Source organism: Mastacembelus armatus, chromosome 18 (assembly GCF_900324485.2).
Source record: "Mastacembelus armatus chromosome 18, fMasArm1.2, whole genome shotgun sequence".
Lineage (NCBI taxonomy): Eukaryota > Metazoa > Chordata > Actinopteri > Synbranchiformes > Mastacembelidae > Mastacembelus > Mastacembelus armatus.
The window spans coordinates 19,563,169-19,586,638 of NC_046650.1; the positions used below are offsets into that span (position 1 = coordinate 19,563,169).

The window sequence follows — 23,470 nt, forward strand, 5'->3', positions numbered from 1 at the left end:
AGTTTGGAGGTCACTTATATACAACTTTAGGAGATTCATATACAGTATCTGACAGAAGTGAGTACTCTCCTCATATTTCTGTAAATAATGTATTATATCTTTTCACGTGTAAATTTGCTGTCCCCCCAAAATAACTCAACACACAGCCATTAATGTCTAAACCGCTGGCAACAAAAGTGAGTACACCCCTAAGTGAAAATGTCCAAATTGGGCCCAATTAGTCATTTTCCCTCCCCGGTGTCATGTGACTCGTTAGTGTTACTAGGTCTCAGGTGTGACTGGGGAGCAGGTGTGTTAAATTTGGTGTTATTGCTCTCAGTCTCTCATACTGGTCACTGGAAGTTAGTGATGGGCAAGCGAAGCCTCATGAAGCACTGAGGCTTTCCTGACAATTGTGCTGAAAAAGATTCAAAGCTTCGAGACTTCAGTGACGGTGACATCTGGTGGACAACTGAAGCCATAGCAACCTCTAAAGAGCACGAATGAAGCTCTGGCACTGTTTCAATCCCATGACAGCAATAAAAGTTCAGACCTCTTGAGATCAAAATGATCCCAAACTTTAGAACGTCGCTTATTGGTGGGACTCGCCATGAAACTTGCCAAAATACTCTCACTCTCCAAATCCTGAAGCAGAATGATGCATGTTATACAGCTGGTATGGCACCAAACCACTCACATCTGTCAAACCTGTCAAGCTGTCATTGGCTCAGAATGCATTGAAACGCCATGAGCCAATGACACACACTGAAAGACTATGAGCCAATGAAAAGCTTTGAAACATTTTGAAGCAATGAAGCACGAAGCGAAACCAGTGTCACATGACACTGGTGTTTTGATACAAGCCTCGACACAGCGATTCGAATCACTCCGCTTCAGGAAGAGTGACACAAGCTCCGAAGCCTCGGTATCATTTGCCCATCACTACTGGAAGTTCAACATGGCACCTCATGGCAGAGAACTCTCAGAGGATCTGAAAAAAAGAATTGTTGCTCTACATAAAGAGGCCTAGGCTATAAGAAGATCGCCAAGACCCAGAAACTGAGCTGCAGCAAAGTGGCCAAGACCATACAGCGGTTTAATAGGACAGGTTCCACTCAGAACAGGCCTCGCCATGGTCGACCAAAGAAGTTGAGTGCACGTGCTCAGCGTCATATCCAGAGGTCTTTGTCTTTGGGAAATAGACGTATGAGTGCTGCCAGCATTGCTGCAGAGGCTCAAGGGGTGGGGGGTCAGCCTGTCAGTGCTCAGACCATACTCCGCACACTGCATCAAATTGGTCTGCATGGCTGTCGTCCCAGAAGGAAGCCTCTTCTAAAGATGATGCACAAGAAAGCCCTCAAACAGTTTGCTGAAGACGAGCAGACTAAGGACATGGATTACTGGAACCGTGTCCTGTGGTCTGATGAGACCAAGATAAACTTATTTGGTTCAGATGGTGTCAAGCGTGTCTGGTGGCAACCAGGTGAGGAGCACAAAGAAAAGTGTGTGTTGCCTACAGTCAAGCATGGTGGTGGGAGTGTCATGGTCTGGGGCTGCATGAGTGCTGCCGGCACTGGGGAGCTACAGTTCATTGAGGGAACCATGAATGCCAACATGTACTGTGACATACTGAAGCAGACCATGATCCCCTCCCTTCAGAGACTGGGCCACAGGGCAGTATTCCAGCATGGTAACGACCCCAAACACACCTCCAAGATGACCACTGCCTTGCTAAAGAAGCTGAGGGTAAAGGTGATGGACTGGCCAAGCATGTCTCCAGACCTAAACCCTATTGAGCATCTGTGGGGCATCCTCAAATGGAAGGTGGAGGAGCGCAAGGTCTCTAACATCCACCAGCTCTGTGATGTCATCATGGAGGAGTGGAAGAGGATTCCAGTGTCAACCTGTGAAGCTCTGGTGGACTCCATGCCCAAGAGGGTTATGGCAGTGCTGGGAAATAATGGTGCTCACACAAAATATTGACACTTTGGGCCCAATTTGGACATTTTCACTTAGGGGTGTACTCACTTTTGTTGCCAGCGGTTCAGACATTAATGGCTGTGTGTTGAGTTATTTTGAGGGGACAGCAGATTTACACTGTTATACAAGCTGTACACTCACTACTTTACATTGTAGCAAAGAGTCATTTCTTCAGTGTTGTCACATGGAAACATATAATAAACTATTTACAAAGATGTGAGGGGTGGACTCACTTCTGTCAGATACTGTATATACCTTTATGGAATACTTAGTGAACATCTCAGGCAACAGAAGCCTGATGCAGAGGAAGAGGAGCAAGAACCATCATGGCAGGACAAACCCCTGCACAGCATGTACCACCGACAGATACAAGAAGTGTCTGATATATAAAAGTCCTACCAGTGTCTGGAGAGAGCTGGACTGAGAGACAGCACAGAGACAGCACAGAGACAGCACAAGAACAGGCCCTGAGCAATTTGTTGTTTTGTCATTTTACAGACTTTAACTGTATATCGCAATGCATCATGGGTCCAAAATAATTACAGTAGCTAGCAGCATTTTTCTACAGTAACATGTTGCAAAATTACAGGCAAACTGTGTTGTGATTGTAGATGATGCTGTAACAGTTAAATTCTGTAAATATCGGATTACGTTGCAAAAGGAGGTTTGAAGGAGGAACCACAACATGTGAGGACCAACAGTCAGCTCTGTGGGGAGAACAATATTATGTTGTTTCACACATCACTGAAGACGATTTAGAGGTGAGAACATTTGTCATTTATGTGATTGTGTCCAAGTGTGTAGCTGTTTTCTGACATTCAGGATGAGCTCTATGCTAATTTAGCATAGATAAACTAGTTCATCTTCATCCATGGCGCTGCTTCTCTGCGGTCACTACTCCAATTCTTCTCTGATTGGCCGGCTGACTTGACATGCGTCACTTCTGACCAATCAGGGGCAGAGCTCTATGCTAATTTAGCATAGAGCATTTAAGCATTTAGCATTTAAGTTTCTTACCCTCTGCATAACGTTTTAGATGTGATAGTGAAACACTTGACTCTAGGTTGTGGTACCAGTTAGTTAATGACCCAGATTAGTTAGAGCTGTGTTTACTGTGTTTAGCAGCTGTGAGCAGTTTTCTTAAGAAGTTTCTTGTCATGTGATTTTGTGATTTCAGATGTTTCATTGGAATCAACCCAACCAGTGGCCCCAAGATGCAAAGCTGCCAATAACTCAGTTAGTCCTCATGTCTCCTCTCTGCTCAGGTGATTAATGGACTTTGAGCTTAAGTCATATACAAACCTCCGGTTCTGAAACCTGTTGTAAATTGAGTTTTAATTTAAAAATGTTTTTGGCTGCAGCTCTGACTCTGGTTTTATTTGAAACAAATGCAATGTTGATGGATTTTGGTTTAACAGCAAGTCAGGTCTCAAACACTTCACAATATGTAGAATTTGTCAAGCTGTTACTGTAAAAAACAGAAATAAACTGTAAAATATTCTACAACAAAATATTGTGTTGTGAAGTATACAGGTATTTATTGACAACTTTAGTTGCCAGGTAACTTCTGTAACTTGAACACAATACAAGGTAATGTAAACTAGATTACAATTAATTATTGTTTTCCTGTAAAAACAATATATTGCTGTAATTTACATACAACAAAATCCTGTAACATACTGTAGTTCTTGTTACAGTAATTAAAAGCAAATTGTACAAAACTATTGGCAACTTTTTTTGCCAGGTATTTACTGTAAATTCTATAGTCAGTTTGTCACAGTGTACATGTTGAGGCTTTCAGATGACATGTTTTACTTTATTGATTAATCTCAGTTAAAATAATTTACACATTAGAAAATAGAGAAAACTGCAGTTTACAGTCAATGAGGTGATGTCTTCAATTTAAATGTTTTGTCTGAACAACAGTCCCTAAAACATATTCAATGAAAAACCATATTCCCTGAAGAAAAACAGATTTTTTTTTTTGAGAAGCTGAAACCAGAATGTTTTTGACATTTTGTTTGAAAAGAAAAAATTAACCTGTATCAAGATAATAAGGGGTTGAATCCAGCAAACATTCACGCTATTGCTTTTTATTTATCTCTTCATCCATTCTGTGCATTTTATTTAATCATTCAGTCTGGAAAATATACAACACACACTCCATGAAGCTTTAAATTGTAATCATGCTGTTTTCTATGATACTGAAAATTTCAGGTTTTTTTATATTGGTCAGATGAAACAAGATATTAACAGACATTACTTTGGGTTTTACATCAATGTCAATGAGCAGATACCAAACTCAATAACAGAGATGAAAATATCTGATTTATTTTCTGTTATGAATCTTTATCTGTCCCACACTGAGACAGCAGGGATGTACGGCACAAGATAAAAATAGCTGCAAAATAGAAAAGGGGAAAAAACAAGGTATTAATAAAAATAATTAGGAGTTGGTTCTGCAGGTGTAACCGGGTCATATGTTCCCTTAGTTATAATTACACAGAATCTGTTTTTATCCCCAAATATTTCTATACCTAACTGTCAGGACCTCCTAACCTGTTGTTTTTGTTGATAAAGTTTGAGTTCAAAGCCCCTCCTCATTAATTTCTGCTTCTGTGGTACCCCTCCAAAGATCCTGACTAGCATCAATGCTGCTATCAGTAACTAGGACACCCAGGGCCTCTGCTGTTCTAGGACTTATAGCCATAATAAACCACTTATCGACCTGAGGCCCAGGGAGAGAACACTCTCCCCTAGTGCTATAGCTCCAGTCAAAACACGCAGAGTGGCTAAAAGAGAGACAGACTGTCCAATCAGAGGAATCTAATTCAAATCCCTTGCAGACAGACAGTTTCAGGTCCTACTCAAACTAATTTGAAAGTTGCAGTGCTCAATGTCAGATCTCTATGTAACAAATCATTTTTAATCAATAATTTTATCTCCTCTTACAATCTTGATTTTATGTTTTTAACAGAAACATGGTTAGATAGCAGGACAGCAAATGCAGTTCTTATTGAATCCACCCCACCTAATTTTACATTTCTATCAGAAACAGGAGAAAACAAAAAGGGTGGTGGCGTCTGTGCCTTGTTTAGGGATAATATGGTTCCCCACAGGCTGTCATTTGGGGAGTTCTTATCATTTGAGTATGTATCTTTTAAAATGGAGCAAAAATTATCTCCCTCTGTACTTTTTATCATCCTCTACAAACCTCCCCAATGCTGTCAAAATTTTATTGATGAATTTACTGAGATGCTTTCAGTCGTCTTCACAGAGTTTGACTGTCTGGTTATTACAGGTGATTTTAATGTTCACATGGATAAGGCCTGTGACAGATATGCCAAAGAACTTTCTGCCGTCCTTGAAACGTATGGCCTTAGTCAGCACGTTAGGGAGCCGACCCATACCAGAGGTCACACTCTGGACCTTGTCATTACTAAGGGTGTTAACGCTTCTAATATCACTGTGATTGATGTCTGACCATTTTTGTGTCTTTTTTGATTTGTCCATAATTCCCAAAGATGCAACTGGACCTACACTTGTTCAGAAAAGACACATAAATGATAACACCAGGAAACTGTTCATGGAGATGATTAGGTTTGAAAATATCACTTTCTCTCATGTTGAAGATTTGTTGACTTCATATACTTCAAGTGTTCTAAATGTCATAGATGTGATTGCTCCTGTTAAGGATAAATTAATCAGGAACAGGCAAAAGCCACCGTGGAGAAATGATGACTCGGTCAGGGCACAGAAAAGGGAGTGCTGGAAGGCCGAAAGAAGATGGCGTAAATCAAAGCTCCAGGTTCATTATGACATTTATAAGCAGATGTTGTGTGTGTTCAATGAAACTCTACGTAGAAAGAGAGAAATGTATTTTTCTGAAATCATCAACAACAGCAGTAACAACTCACGTGTCCTGTTTGCTACAGTGAGTAAACTAAATGTAACATCTAAATGTAATGAATTTGAATAATTTTTTAATGACAATATTCAGGGTATTAAACAAACAATAAATTGCACAAGGCAGATACCACCTCTGCAGCCATCCAGGAGATGCTGACACACTTTACACCTGTAAATGACATAAAGAGATGAAGACATCATCTCAAGTCTGAGTTCATCCACCTGTTGCCTTGATGTTTTACCCACTAAGTTTCTGAAATCAGTACTAAGCAGTTTGTTACCACAACTCACTCAATTAGTTAATAACTCATTACAGTCAGGAACATTTCCAAGGGCTTTGAAAATTGCTGTCATCAAGCCTCTCCTGAAGAAGAGCAGTCTCGATGCCATGGTACTGAACAACTACCAGCCCATATCAAACCTGCCGTTTTTAGGCAAAATCATTGAAAAAGTTGTTTACCAACAACTTACTGACTTTCTCATGCTAAACAACTGCTTTGATGATTTTCAGTCAGGTTTTTGGCCCCATCACAGCACTGAGGCTGCCCTCATCAAGGTGACAAATGACATTCATCTGAACACTGACGCTGGCAGAGTCTCTGTCTTAGCACTGCTGGATCTAAGTGCTGTGTTTGACACAGTGGACCATGTGATCCTGTTACAAAGGTTAGAGGACTGGATAGGCATCTCTGGTACTGCCCTTAAATGGTTTAAATCCTATCTTGAAGACAGGAAGTATTTCATTGTTGGTAACTGTGTCTCAGATCAAATGGTTAATACGCAGCAATAATGTGTCCTACCATAACTAGGCAGATGACACTCAGATTTACATTTCACTCACAGCTGGTGAACATGGACCAGTCGACTCACTGTGCAGCTGTATTGAACAGATCACTGTGTGGATGAAAAACAACTCTCTCCAAATAAACAGTGACAAGACTGAAATAATCATCTTTGGGCCTCAGAAACAAAGAGAAAGTCTCAGCAGTCACCTCGAGTCTCTTTCTCTAAAATTTAAAAATCAAGCTAGAAATCTAGGGGGAATCATGGACTCAGACTTGAATTTTAAATAAACTTGCCTTGCCTCCTATAAATTCTGGGCGCTCACTTCCCCTCTCCCTTTTTGTACAATTCTCCTGTGGGAGAGATGGGTGCCATTTTCTCAGTTCAATTAACATCGTAATGAAATCGTGTTGTTTCTTATTGTTTTGCATTTATTTTAGATCATCCTCACCATCATTATGGTTGTTACTATCTGTTCATATGAATGTGTTGGCACATGAGCGCTTATAAAGCTACTTTTAATAGACGGGTGTTGCTAGCTTAAAAGCTATGGTGCTAACTCCCGTCCTGTCTGTTTATATTTATTTGTGTAGGAGCTGGAGCGGGAAGAATAGTTACTTGGAGGTTTTTCTTTTTTTTCTTTTTATTGTCAGGAAATAAATGGAGATCGTCTCTAAACATGATCCTAGTGTCACCATCCTCACTTCAACACAACGCAGAAACCCACCGGTCACACAGGCACCAGTCAAAACTGGTCCCTGTGGGGCCCCTGTACTACAGGCTACCATGTCAGACACCCAGCCCTGTGCCCTCATGTACTGTGGACAGCTGGTGAGGTAGTCTAGTCTGATTAATGGAGGTCCACCCCCATGTGGTCCAGATTGTCCCAAAGAAGTCTTGGCTGTCTGGTGTTGACTGGAGAAGTCAGAGAACATGATCCAGACTCTGTATAGGATGTAGATGAGGGCGTCATCCACCCCTATGACAGGCTGGTAGACAAGTTGAAAGGAAGATGAGCTCAGCAGAGGGCTGAGATGGACTAGGACCAGCCTCTCCAGTGTCTTCATCAGGTGTGATGTCAATGCCACTGGCCTGTAGCTGCTGAGGTCCTTTGGGTGCTGTGTCTTTGGAACTGGTGCCACACAGGATGCCTTCCACAGTTGTGGTACTTTCCCCAGCCTCAGAGTGAACAAGTGCACAACTATCCCAACTATCACTGTAGTTTTAAACTTGATGCCACTTAATGTTCCAAATGAAACATAAAAATGTCTCGATAATAGATAAATAAACTACAGTTTATCTTCATCCATGGCGCTGCTTCTCTGCGGTCACTACTCCAATTCCTCTCTGATTGGCCGGCTGACTTGACATGCGTTACTTCTGACCAATCAGAGGCAGAAACACACAGTAGCCCCACCCTGTTGTCAGTGTAGAATTCCCGCCCTGCTGACGTTCTTCAGTGGGTGGAGCCGCGTAAGCAAAGATCTTTGACATGCGGTCCTGTGAGCCAATCACAGGCGAGTATGGAGACGCGCCCCGCCCAGGTTGGCGGGCCGTATTCCCGCCCTCTGTATAGGAACGACCAACGGGGCGTCTCTGGGGGGCGGGGCCAAGCTCGAGCTCGACCCAGTTTGAAAGTGAACCAACGGCTGCAGTCGCTGCTTCGCCACCAAACAACAACAAGAACCCGAGAACCCGAGCCCGGTCCAGAGTCTGCTCCAGCCTGTGTCTGGGCCTCCTACCAGTGAGTACCTTCCGTCCTCTCAGGGCTGGACTCAGGGTAGCGCTGTGGTATTTCTCTGGAAATGAGCTGGTCTTGACTGGGCTGGTTTTTCTGTGACAAGTGGGACTGTGCGATAAAAGGTCCGTGAAAGAGGCCGAAAACAGGAATAAAATGGCCGCTTTGACGGTAACGAGGTGGCGGGTGTGTGATTTGTTTGTGTTTCTGGCCTTTGTGTGTCCGCACTCGGGGCCTTTCGAGACTCGACTGTAAACACGAAACGCCCATTTTGGAGCATGAACGCCAGCAAATAGTCTGGTCCCGTCCATACAACGTTGACCTCTCCGGAGCATAGACGGAGCCTTCGTTGAAAATGCGTAGCTGTTATGCGGGCTCCATATTTCCATTGCAGGCGCGCCAGTTCGGTATAAAACCGGCGCTGTGGTTAAAGGTAAAACGGATTAACGGGGGTTCATACCGGGGTCTCTGGCGTCCTGCGGTTTAAATGTCTGTTAGCCCGGTAGCTGCTGCTGCTAGCGGGGGGATGGCGCGGCTAGCTCCGCAGAGGGCGGGAAGAAATGGTGGCCCATTGTTCTGGCGGAGCTAGCCCGTTAGCACGGCTAGGCTAACCGCAGCGGCCGGTCTTCGTACGGGACTCGGCCCCGGGTCCACTTCATCTCTGCGGCTCACACACCTCCAGCCACAGCAGGAGAGGAGGAACCGAGCTCCAGGGGATGTCCCAGTATTGTACCGGGCAGAGAGGGTCCATCCCGGGTGTGAGGGCCTCCCAGCCCCCGGTGGATAAAATGGATCCCCTCTTCTTTGTTACCACAATCAGCCCCGGTTGGACTGATGAGCCGGTGTTTCCCCGGTAAATCACGATTAACGGGAAACTTTAGTGGAGGATGGAGGAGCTTAGTGTCCCTGATTATAATAAAACATTTTTTAATATTTTACAGGTTAAAGGGTCATTCCACAAAAATGTGTTTAGTTTCTCTCTTCAATCACCAATGAAGCACTTTTTGATTTGAATCTAATGAAAATAAAATGATGCTGCTTTTACAAATTTAAAATATTTCATTGTTTGATTTGATGTGGTGTCAAGTTCAAATATGACTCATTCTTTAATTCACAATCTTCATTATTTTCAGCTAATCAATATGTTTATTACAATTTTCCAGTCTTGTCTTTCTGGTTCTTCATTGTGCAGATTTTCTGCTTTTCTTTGACATCTGATAATATTTTACTCTGCAGGTCAGACAGGACAGGAGGACATGTGAACGCCTGTTTTAATTAGGATAATTGTGATGAGCATTTATTAATATTTTTGAATAATATATTTTAAATTGACAACATAATGGATCGTCTAACCCTCAACTCAATTATATACAACAGTTATTAATAACACCTGATCTGTCATATTATTGAATTATTCTCTGGCTGCAAATGTTCAGTCCTGATTTTTCTCAGCTAAATATCTGGACATTTGAAGTCACATTCCTTCCACCTGATTCTGAAATAAAAATCTTATAAATAATAGACAACTAAACAGTTGTTTATAATAATATGTTTGTTTAACCAGGCTGTTGACTATATGTTTGGTCACAATAGTAACCACATTTAACATGTTTGTTATTACAAAGTTGTGCTGTGTCGACTGAAATGCTTCAAAATATGAGCAATGTCATGAAATTAATAATGTTCTCAAACTGCAAATCAGCTCATTGACCAGCTTTTTACCAACTAACCAATGTTTCCCTTCACTTTTTACCCGTATCTGTCTCTCTGCCTCCTTTCTATCAGACCGCCACTATGATGCGTAAGGACGTCAACAAGCCGAAGGGGAAGACGTCGGCCTACGCCTTCTTTGTCCAGACGTGTCGAGAGGAGCACCGGAAGAAAAACCCTGAGCAGTCGGTCAACTTTGCAGAGTTCTCCAAGAAATGCTCAGAGAGATGGAAGGTAGGAGGGAGAGAGAAATACAGGTGGAGAGTCAAGCAGACAGAGAGTACTGTTTGTTCAGAGAGGTTTCACTGGAAAGTGAGTCTCAAGCTGACAGAGAAGTTTGTTCCAGTCTTTGAGTAGAACAGGGCAATGTTGAGGTTACCGTACTGCTAATAATTCAAACTCCCTCTTCTATGTTATTAGTACTAGATCTAGTTCTAGTGCTGTTTTGGATCAGCTGAAAAGATGAAGACAGACTAACGTACTACTGAGTTTCCTGAGAAAAAGTATTTTGTTTCTGTTAAAACATGCCTAGAGTGAGTGAAAGGGTTTTCAGAAAATCAAATCTTACATTTAGAACCAAATCAACGGTGTTTCTGACTTCCTGTCTGTGCTTCCCGGCTCCAAGCTCATTGGTTCGTCCTCAGTAATGCTGGGTTGGTGTTGTAGTGAGTGTTTGGGCAGTAAAACAGTGGATACAGGACCTGGTTTAGATCTAAATGTGGGAATATACATCAGACTTCACTGGGCCCTCTGATCTGTATGGGAATTGATATGATTTTATTTATATCAAATCATAATTATATCAAATCAATATCATTATCTGTTCTGATCAGTTTCGTGTTTTAAAAAATACTTGACCTACTTGTTTTTTTTTTTTTTTGCATCAATGCAGCTGTTATAACAATATTCCACTAAAATAGAAAAATACATCAAGTAAACACTGTTAAAATAGAATCTATGATTTATTATATCAGTCCCACTGAACTTACAGCTCTTTTAATTTATTTTTTTACTAGTTTGTTTAATTAGTTTTACCTTGGATTATATGATGTAATTCTGTATGTTTCTGCTTTTAATCATTTGGACCCTCTACCTAACACCCATCCCTGAACCCATAGGTGACAATATTGTTCTGTTGTAGTTTACCTTGTCCCAGGTGTTTCTGCTCTGTAGTGTTTACAGTGTGTGCCCAGTGTAGACACAAATACTAAACAATACACCACATGCTGATGTGCAGTAAGAGTGTCAGTTTCTAAAATAGATGGAAAGAGAGAATATTTTAGTCAAATAAAGATCTGCTGAGCTGCTATGGCACTGATGTTGTTAACACAGGACCTTTACCCTCCGTAACAGACGGGCTGTTCAGTTGGGAAGTGGTGACTTTCATGTATTTGTTGCATCAAAAGATTTGTCAACATGCTGCAGGTGCAGGTCTGATTTTATTCATTTATTAATCTTTTACACTAAATAGCTCTGCTGTCATATTTCTTTGTGAAATTTATCCATGCTTCGGAGAACTTCTCTTCACCATGAACTAACAAAGTGAACAAAATTTTGGAAGTGGTTCTAACCTGGAACAGGGTCTTGATTCCCATCCCTAGTCTCTAACAGTCCTGATGTGGACTCCTTTATATAAAATTCATCCTGGTGTTCACCTGACTGGTTGGTTGCAGCCTATGTTCAGTGGTGCATTGCATTATAAAGGTGTTTCAGATGTTTTGTCTACCGAGACTCTCCAACATGAGAGTTTATCCTGTGGGACAGACTTTGATTTATGGAACCAGTCAAACTGAGTCCAGCTGCACTATGTCCCAGTGGGATTTGAAGCTCTGGTCACATTTAGAGAAACTTTTACTGATGTGAAATAATCACTGTTCATTTCTGAAACATGCACCTGCTGTGAGCATCAGCTCAGGTGAACATGGACGTTTTATATTTGTGTCAGTAGGAGGCAGCAGAGCGTCATCGTCTGTTACCGTTTCACTGTTCAACAGAAACAACCAGTCGGTGTCAGGCTCTTAGTGAGACCAGAACCAGTCACCAAACCAAAGCTACATTCATCATAAATTAAAATATTAAAAGGGTTTTGATGACACTGATTTTTCTTCTTCTCTGTTTTCTGTCACATTAAACTGAACATCTGTCACAAAAACACTTAAATATCCTCCTCACATCAACTGATGGTACAGTCGAGTCATTTAGTCTGTTAAACTATGACAACAGTCCTGATTTAAAAAAGTCTGTAGTGCTGAGAAGAAAACTGATCTTTAAGTTCTAAACTATATGGAAACTGTTCTCAAACTTGGACTGTTCTTCTGCAGGTTGAAGTCCAACTATATGTGACATTGACTGTGGTTTGTTGTTTGTATTTGACAGTTTGTGGAACAGAGACCATCATTAACTGACCTCAGATCAGTGTCCATTTGTACATCTGACATAGTGTGTGTGTGTGTGTGTGTGGTTCCAGGCTCTGTCTCCCAGTGACAAGAAGTGTTTCGAGGACATGGCCAAAGCCGACAAAGTGCGCTACAACAGGGAGATGAGGGACTACGTTCCACCCAAAGGCTTTGGAAAGAGGGGCCGCAAGAGGAAAGATCCCAACGCTCCCAAAAGACCCCCGTAAGTTGTGGAACTCACTAAACCTGCTGAACCTGACCACTCTAGTTTAAACAGCACCTGGCTGAACTGGGTTACCTGTGATCCCAGGTGGTGTCTGAGTGTAAATCTCAGGTCTGATGTGGACTGAGACTCAGTCTCTTACATGAAGGTTTAGGCTTTGGTTCAGGCTGTTGCCTGAAAACCTTAAATGAACCAGTTTCCTCCTTCAGGTCATGATTAAAGGAAAGTGTCATATAAACTGATGCACATGATCTTTTGACTGATGTTTTGTGCTCAGGGGATGTTGAGGTGAAATGTTTTCTTCAGTGTTAATCAGGTCGTCTGTGTTTGGCCTCATTATGGTCTGTGTAAACCTCTGGTCTCTTTATCAGTGTGAATTCACCACTGACTGTAAACCAGTTTAACACCAGTGTGGAGTGAACACTGAGCCTCATGTACAGAAACACAAACCTGCTGTTATTTTATTTACTGTGTTTGTTCTGCAGACACAGTTGAACCTAGAGGTCGACTGATTAAACTGATTGATCAGGCTGATTATTGGCATTTTGATGTTACATTTAGCAGGAAGGATTTTGGAGCCTTTTTAGGAGTGAGTCTAAATTTTATCTAAAAAAAAAAAAAAAAAAAGATAAATATTAACTGTTAAATTTTGCAAATGTGTTAAATTTCTGTGTAAACACCATGAACATAACAGCAACATAGAAGGTAGTGGATGTCGTGGTGGAAAATAAAACCACAGGTAAATGAAAAGTTAGATCACTGACTGTGAACTGGTCAAACTGGTCATTAATACTGTGACTCGTTATCACTGCTGAGGAGCTGAGCTCCTAAAACTCAAAGACTCCCCCTGACCTTCAGACAGAAACTGTGAAGACCCAGTCAAAGATAGTCGGCCCAATATATTGGCCAAAAATTATCAGGATCTGATGCTCTGATTTCTAAAACCAGTATCAGCCACAAGAAAACCTGTATTGGTTTAAACTGGTGTTACTGGTTTCCACTGACAAGTCATCTGCCATGTTTTGGTGTTTGTCCTGTTGTCAGAGCTGCCTTGTTAAAAATGAGCAGCTACATCCTGTACTGACTGGTTCTCTCGACCTGCAGGTCTGCGTTCTTCGTGTTCTGCAGCGAGTACCGTCCCAGCGTGAAGCAGCAGTATCCGGGTCTGTCCATAGGAGACTGTGCCAAGAAACTGGGAGAGATGTGGAGCAAACTGTCCCAGTCTGAGAAACAGCCGTACGAAGAGAAGGCCCAGAAGCTACGGGAGAAATACGACCGGGTGAGGACAGAAACCAGTCACAGGACGTTACAGTCTGTAAACAGCAGCAGGTAGAAACGTGTGAAAAGGTTTGAGGCCTTTGTTTTTCACTGGACGTCTCCAACAGTTTATAGACAAATGTCAACAGAACCTAGATGCTGAGGAAAAACCCCCTGGCTCAGTTTTAACTCTGGTTTAGTTTTCTGTGATAAATTTCTGGGCAGTGAAAGAAGCAGATTTATTGATCATTACTAACATTTTTTCTTTTTTCTGTCGTCTGGACTTTCATATTAATAAAAATGAGGCAGTTCCTCAGTTTGTCCCAGAGTTTTTACTCCTGAGTTTTTAAGGTTTTATTTTTTAAAGCTTTTAACCAAAACCTGAATTTGAAAGAGCCTGATGTTCCAGTATAAAGTTTACAGACTGGGACAAGCTGGAAACTGGTTTTTAATTAATTGACTGGGTGCAGAAACTGGTGCAGACTGGGAGACGGACACCTGTCCCATCTGCAGAGGACGCAGAACATTAAACTGCTTCCTTCCTTCCCTCAGGACATGGTGGCGTATCGCGGCGGCGGCACGTACGCCAGGAACCCCGGCTCTTCAGCTCAGGGAGGAGACGAAGAGGACGACGACGAGGGGGAGGATGAAGACGAGGAGGAGGAGGATGACGAGTAGAGACGAAGAGCTGCCGCTGGATGAGAGAGAGACTGAGTGTGTGTGAGAGAGAGAGGTAGGTGTGTGTGTTTCAGAGGGTGGACAGTGAAGGTCAGGGTCTGACAGCTGATTGGACAGGGGTACAATAATGCTCCACCTGTAAGTGTTGCCATAGAGACGACAGCTGGGTCCTGAGACTTCCTGCTGCGTCCTGTTCAAGGGAGAGAAGAAGACAGACAGGTGAGGGTGAAGGTCAGCTCGAATTACATCAGGGAATCCAGCTGCCAGCCAATCAGCTGCTGCTGTTTTCAGTCTCCATGGTAACAGTGATGTAAACTCCAGTTTGAGTCAGAGATAAAACAGGCTCCATCTTTGTTTACAAACTGATCAGTAAACAAAGATTTTAGGTCCTTAAATGTGAGGACGTCACACTGAGCTGCAGGTGGAGGCTGAGGGAGGAGTCTGCTCTCACTGCTGATTATTAATGAACCTGTACTTATTGATTAGACTGATCAGCAATATGTTAGTGCTGATGTTCACCTGACAGGTCGCCCTGAAACACACACACAGGAAAGTGGAGAGTGTGTGTGTGTGTGTTTGTTTGTTTGTTTGTCCGTGTGCGTGTGTGTGTGAGAGAGTGAGGTCAGAGGTTAAACTGTCTGACACCAGAGGATAGTAAACCCCCACTGTTACCATGGTTACCCCCATACCCACCTCACCTGTGTCACCATGGAAACCCCAGCCCCTCCTCCTGCTCTTCATGTTGTTTTTTATTTTCTTACTGGAGGTTTAAAGGAGTTTTTCTGTTCCTTGTTCACTGTCAGAGTAGAAACTTCAGCTTTTATAATAAAACTGAGGGAAAAACCACCTGAGTCTGTTTTGTTCTTCTGACAGAGACTGTCCTCCTTTAGGTCCTCACCCAAACCTGGACTCTGCTGATCCTGTTGTGTCTGGGCCAGTATTAATCAGGTGTCACAGCATCTCTACTGGGAATCATATTGAAACTTACCTTAGGACTTCACAGTAACCCACAGAACCTCCTGCACCCTGATGATGGTTTCAGATCCTCATCAGTGCTCACTATTTTAAACTGTGTGCCATCGATGATGCCAGAACTCCAGATAAACCAACAGTGCACGTGAATTTCATCTTATTTCTTAATGTTTGGTGAAGAAACGTATAAATCTGCACATGATCTGTTGTGCTAAAAGAGCAGCCAAGTTTAGTTTATTGCCGACACTGTCACCTGTGACGAACCAAATCATCACTGATCCAAAGCTGCATCTGTTTCTTAAAAAAAAAAACAGTAGCAATGATCTTAGTTTCTGCTGAGACTGTGTGATCTGTTTGTTGATGGAGCGACTGCACAAGATCTGTCACAGCAAATGTTCCAGTACGTTTTAATGAGCTCTGTGTTCAGTGTCTCTTCTCCTGACGACTCCTGACCATGTAGGACGTCTCTGCTCAGTTTAGTGGAGATAGACCTGAGCTCTTATTTTAAGGATGTTAAATTGTTTTTACTTCTGAAAGTATAAATAAAAATAGCATCACGGAAATTTTGCCCACTAAAAAGTGATTCCTACTCAGACTAAATCCAGGGTCTGATTTGTTCTGAAGGAGACTGTCCTCCTTTAGGTCCTCAGGACAGTAACAGACTGACATTACAGCTGTGGGCTGCACTAATAATAATGTGTTTGGCTTTAAGACTCCACATCTGTCTGAAGATAGTTTTGGTTTCTTCCAGTGTATTAAAAAGTGAGAAGTTCTTCAGTCTGACACTTAAAGATGTTACACAGACTAAACATGTATAAACATTTGTTTGTCATTGATGTTCAGCATCTTATTAAACTAAACTAAACCAGGTTCTTCTACAATCACTGGATGGGTTTTCTGCCCAGTTGGTTTGGTTTTTGTTTTTTTTTGCACTTTAGCCTGTGATGGAGATTCCTGGGTCAAACATTGGCACTGAAGGTCCCACAATGCATCTGGTTAATTTCATCCTAGAGCCTCAGGTAAATACGATCAAGTCTGTGTTTATTGGGACAATGAGAAGCTTTTTGCCCTTTGGCCTCTGTCCACCACCACAGACGTGAGACTTTCAGCTTTAGTTCAAGTGTTTAACAAAAGTGACATGATCCATTTAGGAACTAGTCGTTTTATACACACACTTATTTTAGGTGGCTCATCAATGATGGGACAAAGTGACTCAAATATGAGGTTTATGGTCTTCATCAGGTTGATTGTGGATCTTTTTGGCTCCAGTCAGTGAAAAGCTCTATGGGATCGGGTCTGGACTTCCCCAGGACTTGTCCTTTTTGTTTTGGGTCATTAGCACTGCAGCATGATATCGGTTTTACAGGTGTGGTTGGATTTGAGCAGAGAGTCCAGCCCAGTACACTTTTGGATCCATTCTGCTGCTTTAATCCACAGTGAGGTCCTCAATAAACCACCAGTGACCCGGTTCTGTTGGCACTCATACACATCCATGTTGGACATGAGCTGCTCCTTTCTTTTTCATTATTCTGATTAATCTGGGTTTCATCAGTCCAAAGAACCTTAGTCCAGAACCTGTTTGGGCTTTTTCAAGTGTTCTCTGCCAATGTAACACCAGAACCAACTCCAGACTTTTAGTTGGCCTGATCTGTCCTGGACTGATGAGGGAACAGGTCATACTGGGCCATGAAACTTTGTGTCAGCCATGTGTCCAAAAAACATAAGGCTGGTGTGTAAAATGGCTGTGATTCCTAAATGGTTCATGTCAAACCTCTCGACTTAAAGCTGAAAGTCTTCTCCTACATCCTGAGTGTCTCATGTCCAACTCACTGTGGTGGACAGAGGCCAGATGGGAAAAAGCTTCTTATTGTACCAATAAATATGAACCTGACTGTAACATCCACTCAGTGTGTTTCTGGGTTTCTAGTCCTATAACCTGGACCTGTTTCTGTCTCCACAGACTGTCCAGCTGTTTTTAAATCAGTAAAATGAGCGGACTGAGCCTTTAATCAGTTTCCTTGACATCAAACTGATGACAGTGTGGACTGAAGTCCGACTGTTTTATCTTTGTTTATTAGAGTAAACATGAAGCAGCTTCAGAACAGACGGATGAATCTGACTGGAGACCAGTGTCTTCAGTTTCCTGTTTGGACCAACAAAATAAAAGCATGGTGTTACTTTGTGTTACCATGGTAACTGTGTGTGTGTGTGTGTGTGTGTTACCTGATCTCACAGAGGAATAAACCACGTCTGGTTCAGATGACTGAGCTGCAACATAACCGTAGTGTTAGACTCTTATTTTGGTAGTGCTTAGTATTGTCAGCAGTAGTACTGGTAGTACTGGTATAGTATCGTAGTATAGTCAGTATGTACTGAGGTCACATGTTACATCGTCCAGAGGAAAGAAAAGATAGAAGCTTCAAAATAAAAGCCAACATTGAAAAAAATGTGTGTGTGGTTGTCATAGTTACCAGGTGTCTCCCCAGCTGACCTCTGACCTCTTATGATCACATGACTGTAAGTGACCTCATCAGGACCTGAGAGACAGGACTGATTAATAGATCGATTGAATGGATTCTTAAACTTCATGTCCAAACTGACCTTAAAGTCAGAACCTGAGAACTGGTTCTGGTTCTGCTCAGTTCAGGTGCAGGTTTTAGTAACGATGTATTTTTACAGCTCATATAAATCAAACTTTAATTTGAAAGGTTCTATCTGTCACACTTGCTGCAATAGAAAGTAAATGCACCTGATGTGGACCAGGTAACCCAGAACCTGAACATTAACCAAAGTGACCCAGTTTACACTTCAGCTCCCAAATGTTAATGCACAGTGACATAGAAACCAGATTCTGTGGTAAAGATCTGTCCCTGCTTGTGCCAGTCCCAGACCTGGTCCAGGACCATCTGAGAGATCTGCCGTATCTAAACCAGACATCGACTGGTTCCAGTACATTTCATACCTTTATGTTTCCTCCACAGCAGCAACATCAGAACCACAACCAGAACCAGGAGAACCACAGAACCCAAAGCTGCTGAGACTGGGATGAAGAGAGAGGAGGAGGATTGTGAACCTGGAGGAGGAGCAGAGTTTGATGATGATGATGATGATGATGAAGATGAAGTGGGAGGATCAGAGGTTGTAGGGGGAGGATCTGTACAGAGAGCAGCAGAAGCTGGTTCAGTCTATTATCAGCTCATAAACAGGAAGTGATGCCACAGTCCTGACCTTTGACCCTCAGCCTGCTCTGTGGAGATGATCCAGACAGATCAATATGACACCAGTAGAGACCTTCATCAGACTGTTGGACCTTCCTGATGGTGAAGTTTCCTCCAGCAGCAACAAACTCTCCATTTTTATGTAAATCAGCTTCAACTGTGGAAGCATTTCTAGCTCTACAGCACAGAGTGACATCACTTCCTGTCAGCACAGGAAGTGCAGGGATCTCCAGAATAAAAGGACCATCTGAACAGCAGAGACATACAGAGACAGAGTTACAGCAACAGGCCAGAGTCATATACATGTTAAGTTGCAGCAGACAGAAGCAAACAGGAAGTTTCTGTACCTGAGACACTGATGTTGATCCAGTCGCTGCTCAGTCCAGAACTGGTTCCACACCAGTAAAGTCCAGAGTCTGATGGAGAAACTGAAGACAAGATGCAGGAGGAACCAGAGCCTGAACCAGCTGCTCCACAGTCCTCAGTCTGGTTTCCTCTGGTCCTCTTCACTGTCCATCCACCACCTGTCTGTCCATCTTCAACACAACTCAGAGACACTGAGTCTCCACTGAAGAACTGCTGAAGGTTTGGACTGAGACCCAGAGAGACTGGAGGACAGTCAGACAGACAGTCAGTAAATGTATCTGTGTTATTGTTTCAGTGTCTCTGGTTGGTCTTACCTGCAGAAACAGTCAGTTCAGACAGCAACAGCACAGACACACCTGCAACAGGAGGTCAGAGGTCACTGAAGGTCAGAGGTCAGTCAAGGTCAGTGTTTGTGTTTCGATGTTCCTATAAACTGTTCTGCCTTTTTTCGTGGTCATTAGTCTAAATGGGCTTCCGTGTGTGTGTGTGTGTGTGTGTGTGTGTGTTTGTGTGTTATTGTTTATATTGAGGAATTATAGAGTCTTATGGCCGTGGACACAAAAGACTTCCTGAATCTCTCAGTCTTGGTTTTAGGAGGAATTAGTCTGTGGCTGAATGAACTTGAACTTGTCCAGTATGGAGTTTATTCTGTCCACCATCCTCCTCTCTGCCACAGCCTCCAGACTGTCCAGTTCCAGTCCAACAACAGATTTTGCCTTCCTGATCAACTTATTTAGTCTGTTGGCCTCACCAGCCTTGATGCCACCTCCCCAGCACATAACTGCAAAGAACAGTGCACTCACTACTACAGACTGATAGAACATCTTCAGTAGCTTGTTGCACACACCAAAGGAACAGAGTCTCCTGAGGAAGAACAGTCTGCTCTGTCCTTTCTTGAAGAGTGCCTCTGTATTGTTTGACCAGTCCAGTTTGTTGTTAATGTGAACTCCAAGGTATTTATAGGAGTCCACAATCTCTACTTTGTCTCCAAGGATGGAGACAGGGACTGGGGTCTTCCTGTTCCCCCTAAAGTCCACCACCAGTTCTCTGGTATCTTTGGTATTGAGCTTTAGACAGTTGTTGTTACACCAATCAACAAAGCTTTCTATCAAGTGTCTGTATTCCTCATCGTTATTATTGTTGATGCATCCAATGATTGAAGAGTCATCAGAGCACTTTTGGAGGTGACAGGTTCCTGAGTTGTAGCGGAAGTCTGAGGTGTAGATTGTAAACAGGAATGGTGCTAGTACAGTTCTTTGAGGTGCACTGGTGCTGCTCATCACCACATCAGATATGCAGCCATCTAAGCGAACAAACTGTGGCCGCCCAGTGAGGTACTCTGTGATCCACTCCACCATGTCTGCGGGAACTTCCATATCCTGCATCTTTGCACTGAGCAGGTGGGGCTGAATAGTGTTGAAAGCACTTGAAAAGTCAAAGAACATGACTATCACAGTGCTGCCCTGTCTCTCCAGATGGGAGTATGCTCTGTGCATTAAGAAGATGATGGCATCTTCCACTCCGATGTGTTCTTGATATGCAAACTGCAGGGGGTCCAGAAATTCAGACCTCAGGTGTTGCAGGACCAGTCTCTCAAACACTTTCATGACATGTGATGTTAGCGATACTGGTCGGAAGTCACTAAGGGTACTGGGATGGGTTCTTTTTGGTAATGGGACAATACAGGAAGCTTTCCGTAACTTAGGCACCTTTTTGAGCCTCAGAGAGAGGTTAAAGAGTTTCTGAAAAACCTCTGCAAGCTGTCCAGCACACACCTTAAGTACTCTGGGACTGATCTCATCTGGTCCTTTTGCTTTGTTGGCCTTTAGTTTAGCTAGTTCCTTCCTCACCTGTTCTGTTGCACAGACTGGGCCTGTGTATTGTGTTGATGAGGAGTCAGATGGTGAGGGCAGGGGAGGAGTTATTGGAGGTGAGGTATACTTCAATGTTGTATGGCTGCTGATAGAGGAGATGGCATCAGTGGGCAATGGGGAGGCAGCATTGGCAGAGATGTTGGGTGGGGGGATGTGAAGAGACCCCAAGGCATCAGCTAAGGTGGTGTAGGGAGGAGGGATGGTGTGTGAGGACACTGGATCAGAGTAAGAAGCAGGGGTGGTGTCAAATCTATTACAGAACAGGTTCAGTTCATTAGCAAACTTTGAGTCTCCTTCCACAGCAGTGTGTGACTTCTTATAGTCCTTCAGGTAGTATGGTCTCAGTCCAACCACCAACAGTTCAGTGTCTGGAGTACAGATGCAGTCCTTCACTGTCACATGTCCAGGGTTGGACCATGTGGAGTTAACAAATACAGCTGTAAGTTCATCCACTTTGTTGCCAAGTGACCTCACATTCCCCATAATAATTTTTGGGAGAAATGGTTTAAATCTCCTACGTTTTTCTCGATGCTTCACTCCTGCTCTACAGCCCCTCCTGCGCCTCCTCAGGTCTTGGGGGATTTCAGGTTTTATACCAAGAAGCAGACTCTTGTATAGATGCCGTTGCCACAGAAACGTATATTTTCTGATGCAGTTTCCATAATCTCCATATGTCTCTCCACAAGAATTAGAACATCCCAACTCATCCACTTTCATCCGTTATCAGAGAGAAAGCATAGATCTGGACTTGACTTGGATTAACAGATGATAATTTAGTAAAAACTCATCAAAACTTGCAAAAAGCAAACAAAGGAGCTGCTGCCACCAAGAGATCACAAACCAGAAAACTAAAAGTGATGAAAAAGTCAAAGATGTCGTCCTTCCAGTCCTCAGGGTTTTGGTGTTTGTTTCCAGTCTTTGCGCTAAACTAAGTTACCCAGTGACCCTGTGGACCCCCCTTAGCAATAACTGTTTAATGTGGACAAACTGGTTTAAAGTTTAAACAATGATCCAGAAAACACTTAGTGTAGACAGGTGTCACACCTGGAATGAAACTGTTGGACTCACCGAGCAGCAGAGATCCAGATAAACTCTTCATTGCTCAGACTTCTGCTTTTGACAGGAAGTGACAGGAACAGAAACAGTTTGTCTTTGTTCCCTGATTTCATCACATGAGCAGTTTGACTTCAGAATAAAACATTTACCAACATTTACCTGAGTGAAGAAAATGTTATTTAAACTCAGTCGGCTGTTTTATATTACATGTTTTATAAAGTTCACTATGTTATATTTTATATTTTATCGTCTGAAATAATAGATTTTTATTTTAACGCACTTTTCATTCATAAGAATCTCAGAGTGCTACAAAGGGTAAAGACACAAGGTAAATGCAATACAATATTTGTAAAACCAATAAAACCACAGATCAAATTATTTATCATTTAAAGGCCTTTATGAATGAAACGGTTTTCAATTCAGTTTTAAAAGAGACTCAAATGATCATAACACAGGAAGTTAAACACGTCAGTGACTGAATCAACTAACAAACTATTTAATACAGAAATGTACATTTAGTGTATTGATCACGTCAATGCTGAGTGTTGTCTGATGCTGTTTCTGGACGTGGCCACACGGGGGCAGCGTTGATTCAGTTTTTGTTCACACTGAGTGTCTTCAATGCGACTGTAAATCCTGGTCCAGACCTGTAGAGGCCTCAGTGCTGCAGTCTGATCTCTGTCCCCGGGTCCATAATTCATGTCGTTATGTAACAACACGCTGCTGCTGCTGCTTTTATGTAACACACATGGAAACGTCCTGCTCAGCATCCTGGTCTGTACGACGCAGTTTCAGCTTCTGCGAAGTCCAGGACCAATCTCGTGAATCCGACATTTATAATCTTCAATTCGACATTTATAATCTTCAATCCGACATTTATAATCTTATAATCTTTATTTTAAATAATCAAGAAACAGTTTTTACAAACCAGAGAGGTCATAGAAAAGCTGAATCAGGTTTATACAGATCAACTCCAGTTCTGGTGATTTGTGCGATTCTGTTGAGCAATTTGTTGATCTGTTTCAGTGTGTAAGTCCTGTAACCTAGACCTGTTTCAGTGTGTAGTCCTGTAACCTGGACCTGTTTCAGTGTGTAGTCCTGTAACCTGGACCTGTTTCAGTGTGTAGTCCTGTAACCTGGATCCGTTAGTGTGTAGTCCTGTAACCTGGACCTGTTTCAGTGTGCAGTCCTGTAACCTGGACCTGTTTCAGTGTGTAGTCCTGTAACCTGGACCTGTTTCAGTGTGTAGTCCTGTAACCTGGATCCGTTACAGTGTGTAGTCCTATAACCTGGACCTGTTTCAGTGTGTAGTCCTGTAACCTGGATCCGTT

The 23,470-nt window shown here is 42.6% G+C and overlaps 2 protein-coding genes across 5 annotated transcripts; one reads left to right on the top strand and one right to left on the bottom strand.

Moving 5' to 3' along the window:
- The first annotated feature begins 8,253 nt into the window (after positions 1-8,253).
- On the top strand, positions 8,254-15,499 carry LOC113145927 (high mobility group protein B2-like). Its single transcript, XM_026333085.2, has 5 exons — positions 8,254-8,395; positions 10,175-10,333; positions 12,567-12,718; positions 13,823-13,997; positions 14,528-15,499. The coding sequence occupies exons 2-5, from the start codon at positions 10,184-10,186 to the stop codon at positions 14,651-14,653; spliced, it is 603 nt and encodes a 200-aa protein (XP_026188870.1). The 5' UTR covers positions 8,254-8,395; positions 10,175-10,183; the 3' UTR covers positions 14,654-15,499.
- A 2,167-nt stretch (positions 15,500-17,666) lies between these two features.
- On the bottom strand, positions 17,667-22,213 carry LOC113145851 (vascular cell adhesion protein 1-like). Of its 4 annotated transcripts, none has more exons than XM_026332998.1 (8): positions 22,128-22,213; positions 19,524-19,565; positions 19,191-19,451; positions 18,854-19,090; positions 18,588-18,665; positions 18,097-18,162; positions 17,849-17,893; positions 17,667-17,768 (listed from the first exon to the last, which is right to left on the bottom strand). In XM_026332998.1, the coding sequence occupies exons 1-8, from the start codon at positions 22,180-22,182 to the stop codon at positions 17,761-17,763; spliced, it is 792 nt and encodes a 263-aa protein (XP_026188783.1). In that variant the 5' UTR covers positions 22,183-22,213; the 3' UTR covers positions 17,667-17,760. The 4 variants fall into 4 exon arrangements, with proteins under 4 accessions (XP_026188783.1, XP_026188758.1, XP_026188774.1 ...); XM_026332973.1 differs by having other exon boundaries at positions 18,588-18,779; XM_026332989.1 differs by having other exon boundaries at positions 18,588-18,698; positions 22,128-22,207.
- Between the last annotated feature and the right edge of the window lie 1,257 nt (positions 22,214-23,470).

Coding starts and splice junctions, on each gene's coding strand:
- LOC113145927 (XM_026333085.2), top strand. CDS start 10,184: ATGATGCGTAAGGACGTCAACAAGCCGAAGGGGAAGACGTCGGCCTAC. Junction 10,334..12,566: donor AATGCTCAGAGAGATGGAAG/GTAGGAGGGAGA, acceptor GTGTGGTTCCAG/GCTCTGTCTCCCAGTGACAA. Junction 12,719..13,822: donor AACGCTCCCAAAAGACCCCC/GTAAGTTGTGGA, acceptor CTCGACCTGCAG/GTCTGCGTTCTTCGTGTTCT.
- LOC113145851 (XM_026332973.1), bottom strand. CDS start 22,182: ATGAAGAGTTTATCTGGATCTCTGCTGCTCGGTGAGTCCAACAGTTTC. Junction 19,452..19,523: donor TGAACTGACTGTTTCTGCAG/GTAAGACCAACC, acceptor ACTGTCCTCCAG/TCTCTCTGGGTCTCAGTCCA. Junction 18,780..18,853: donor GAGCAGGCTGAGGGTCAAAG/GTCAGGACTGTG, acceptor CTCTCTGTACAG/ATCCTCCCCCTACAACCTCT.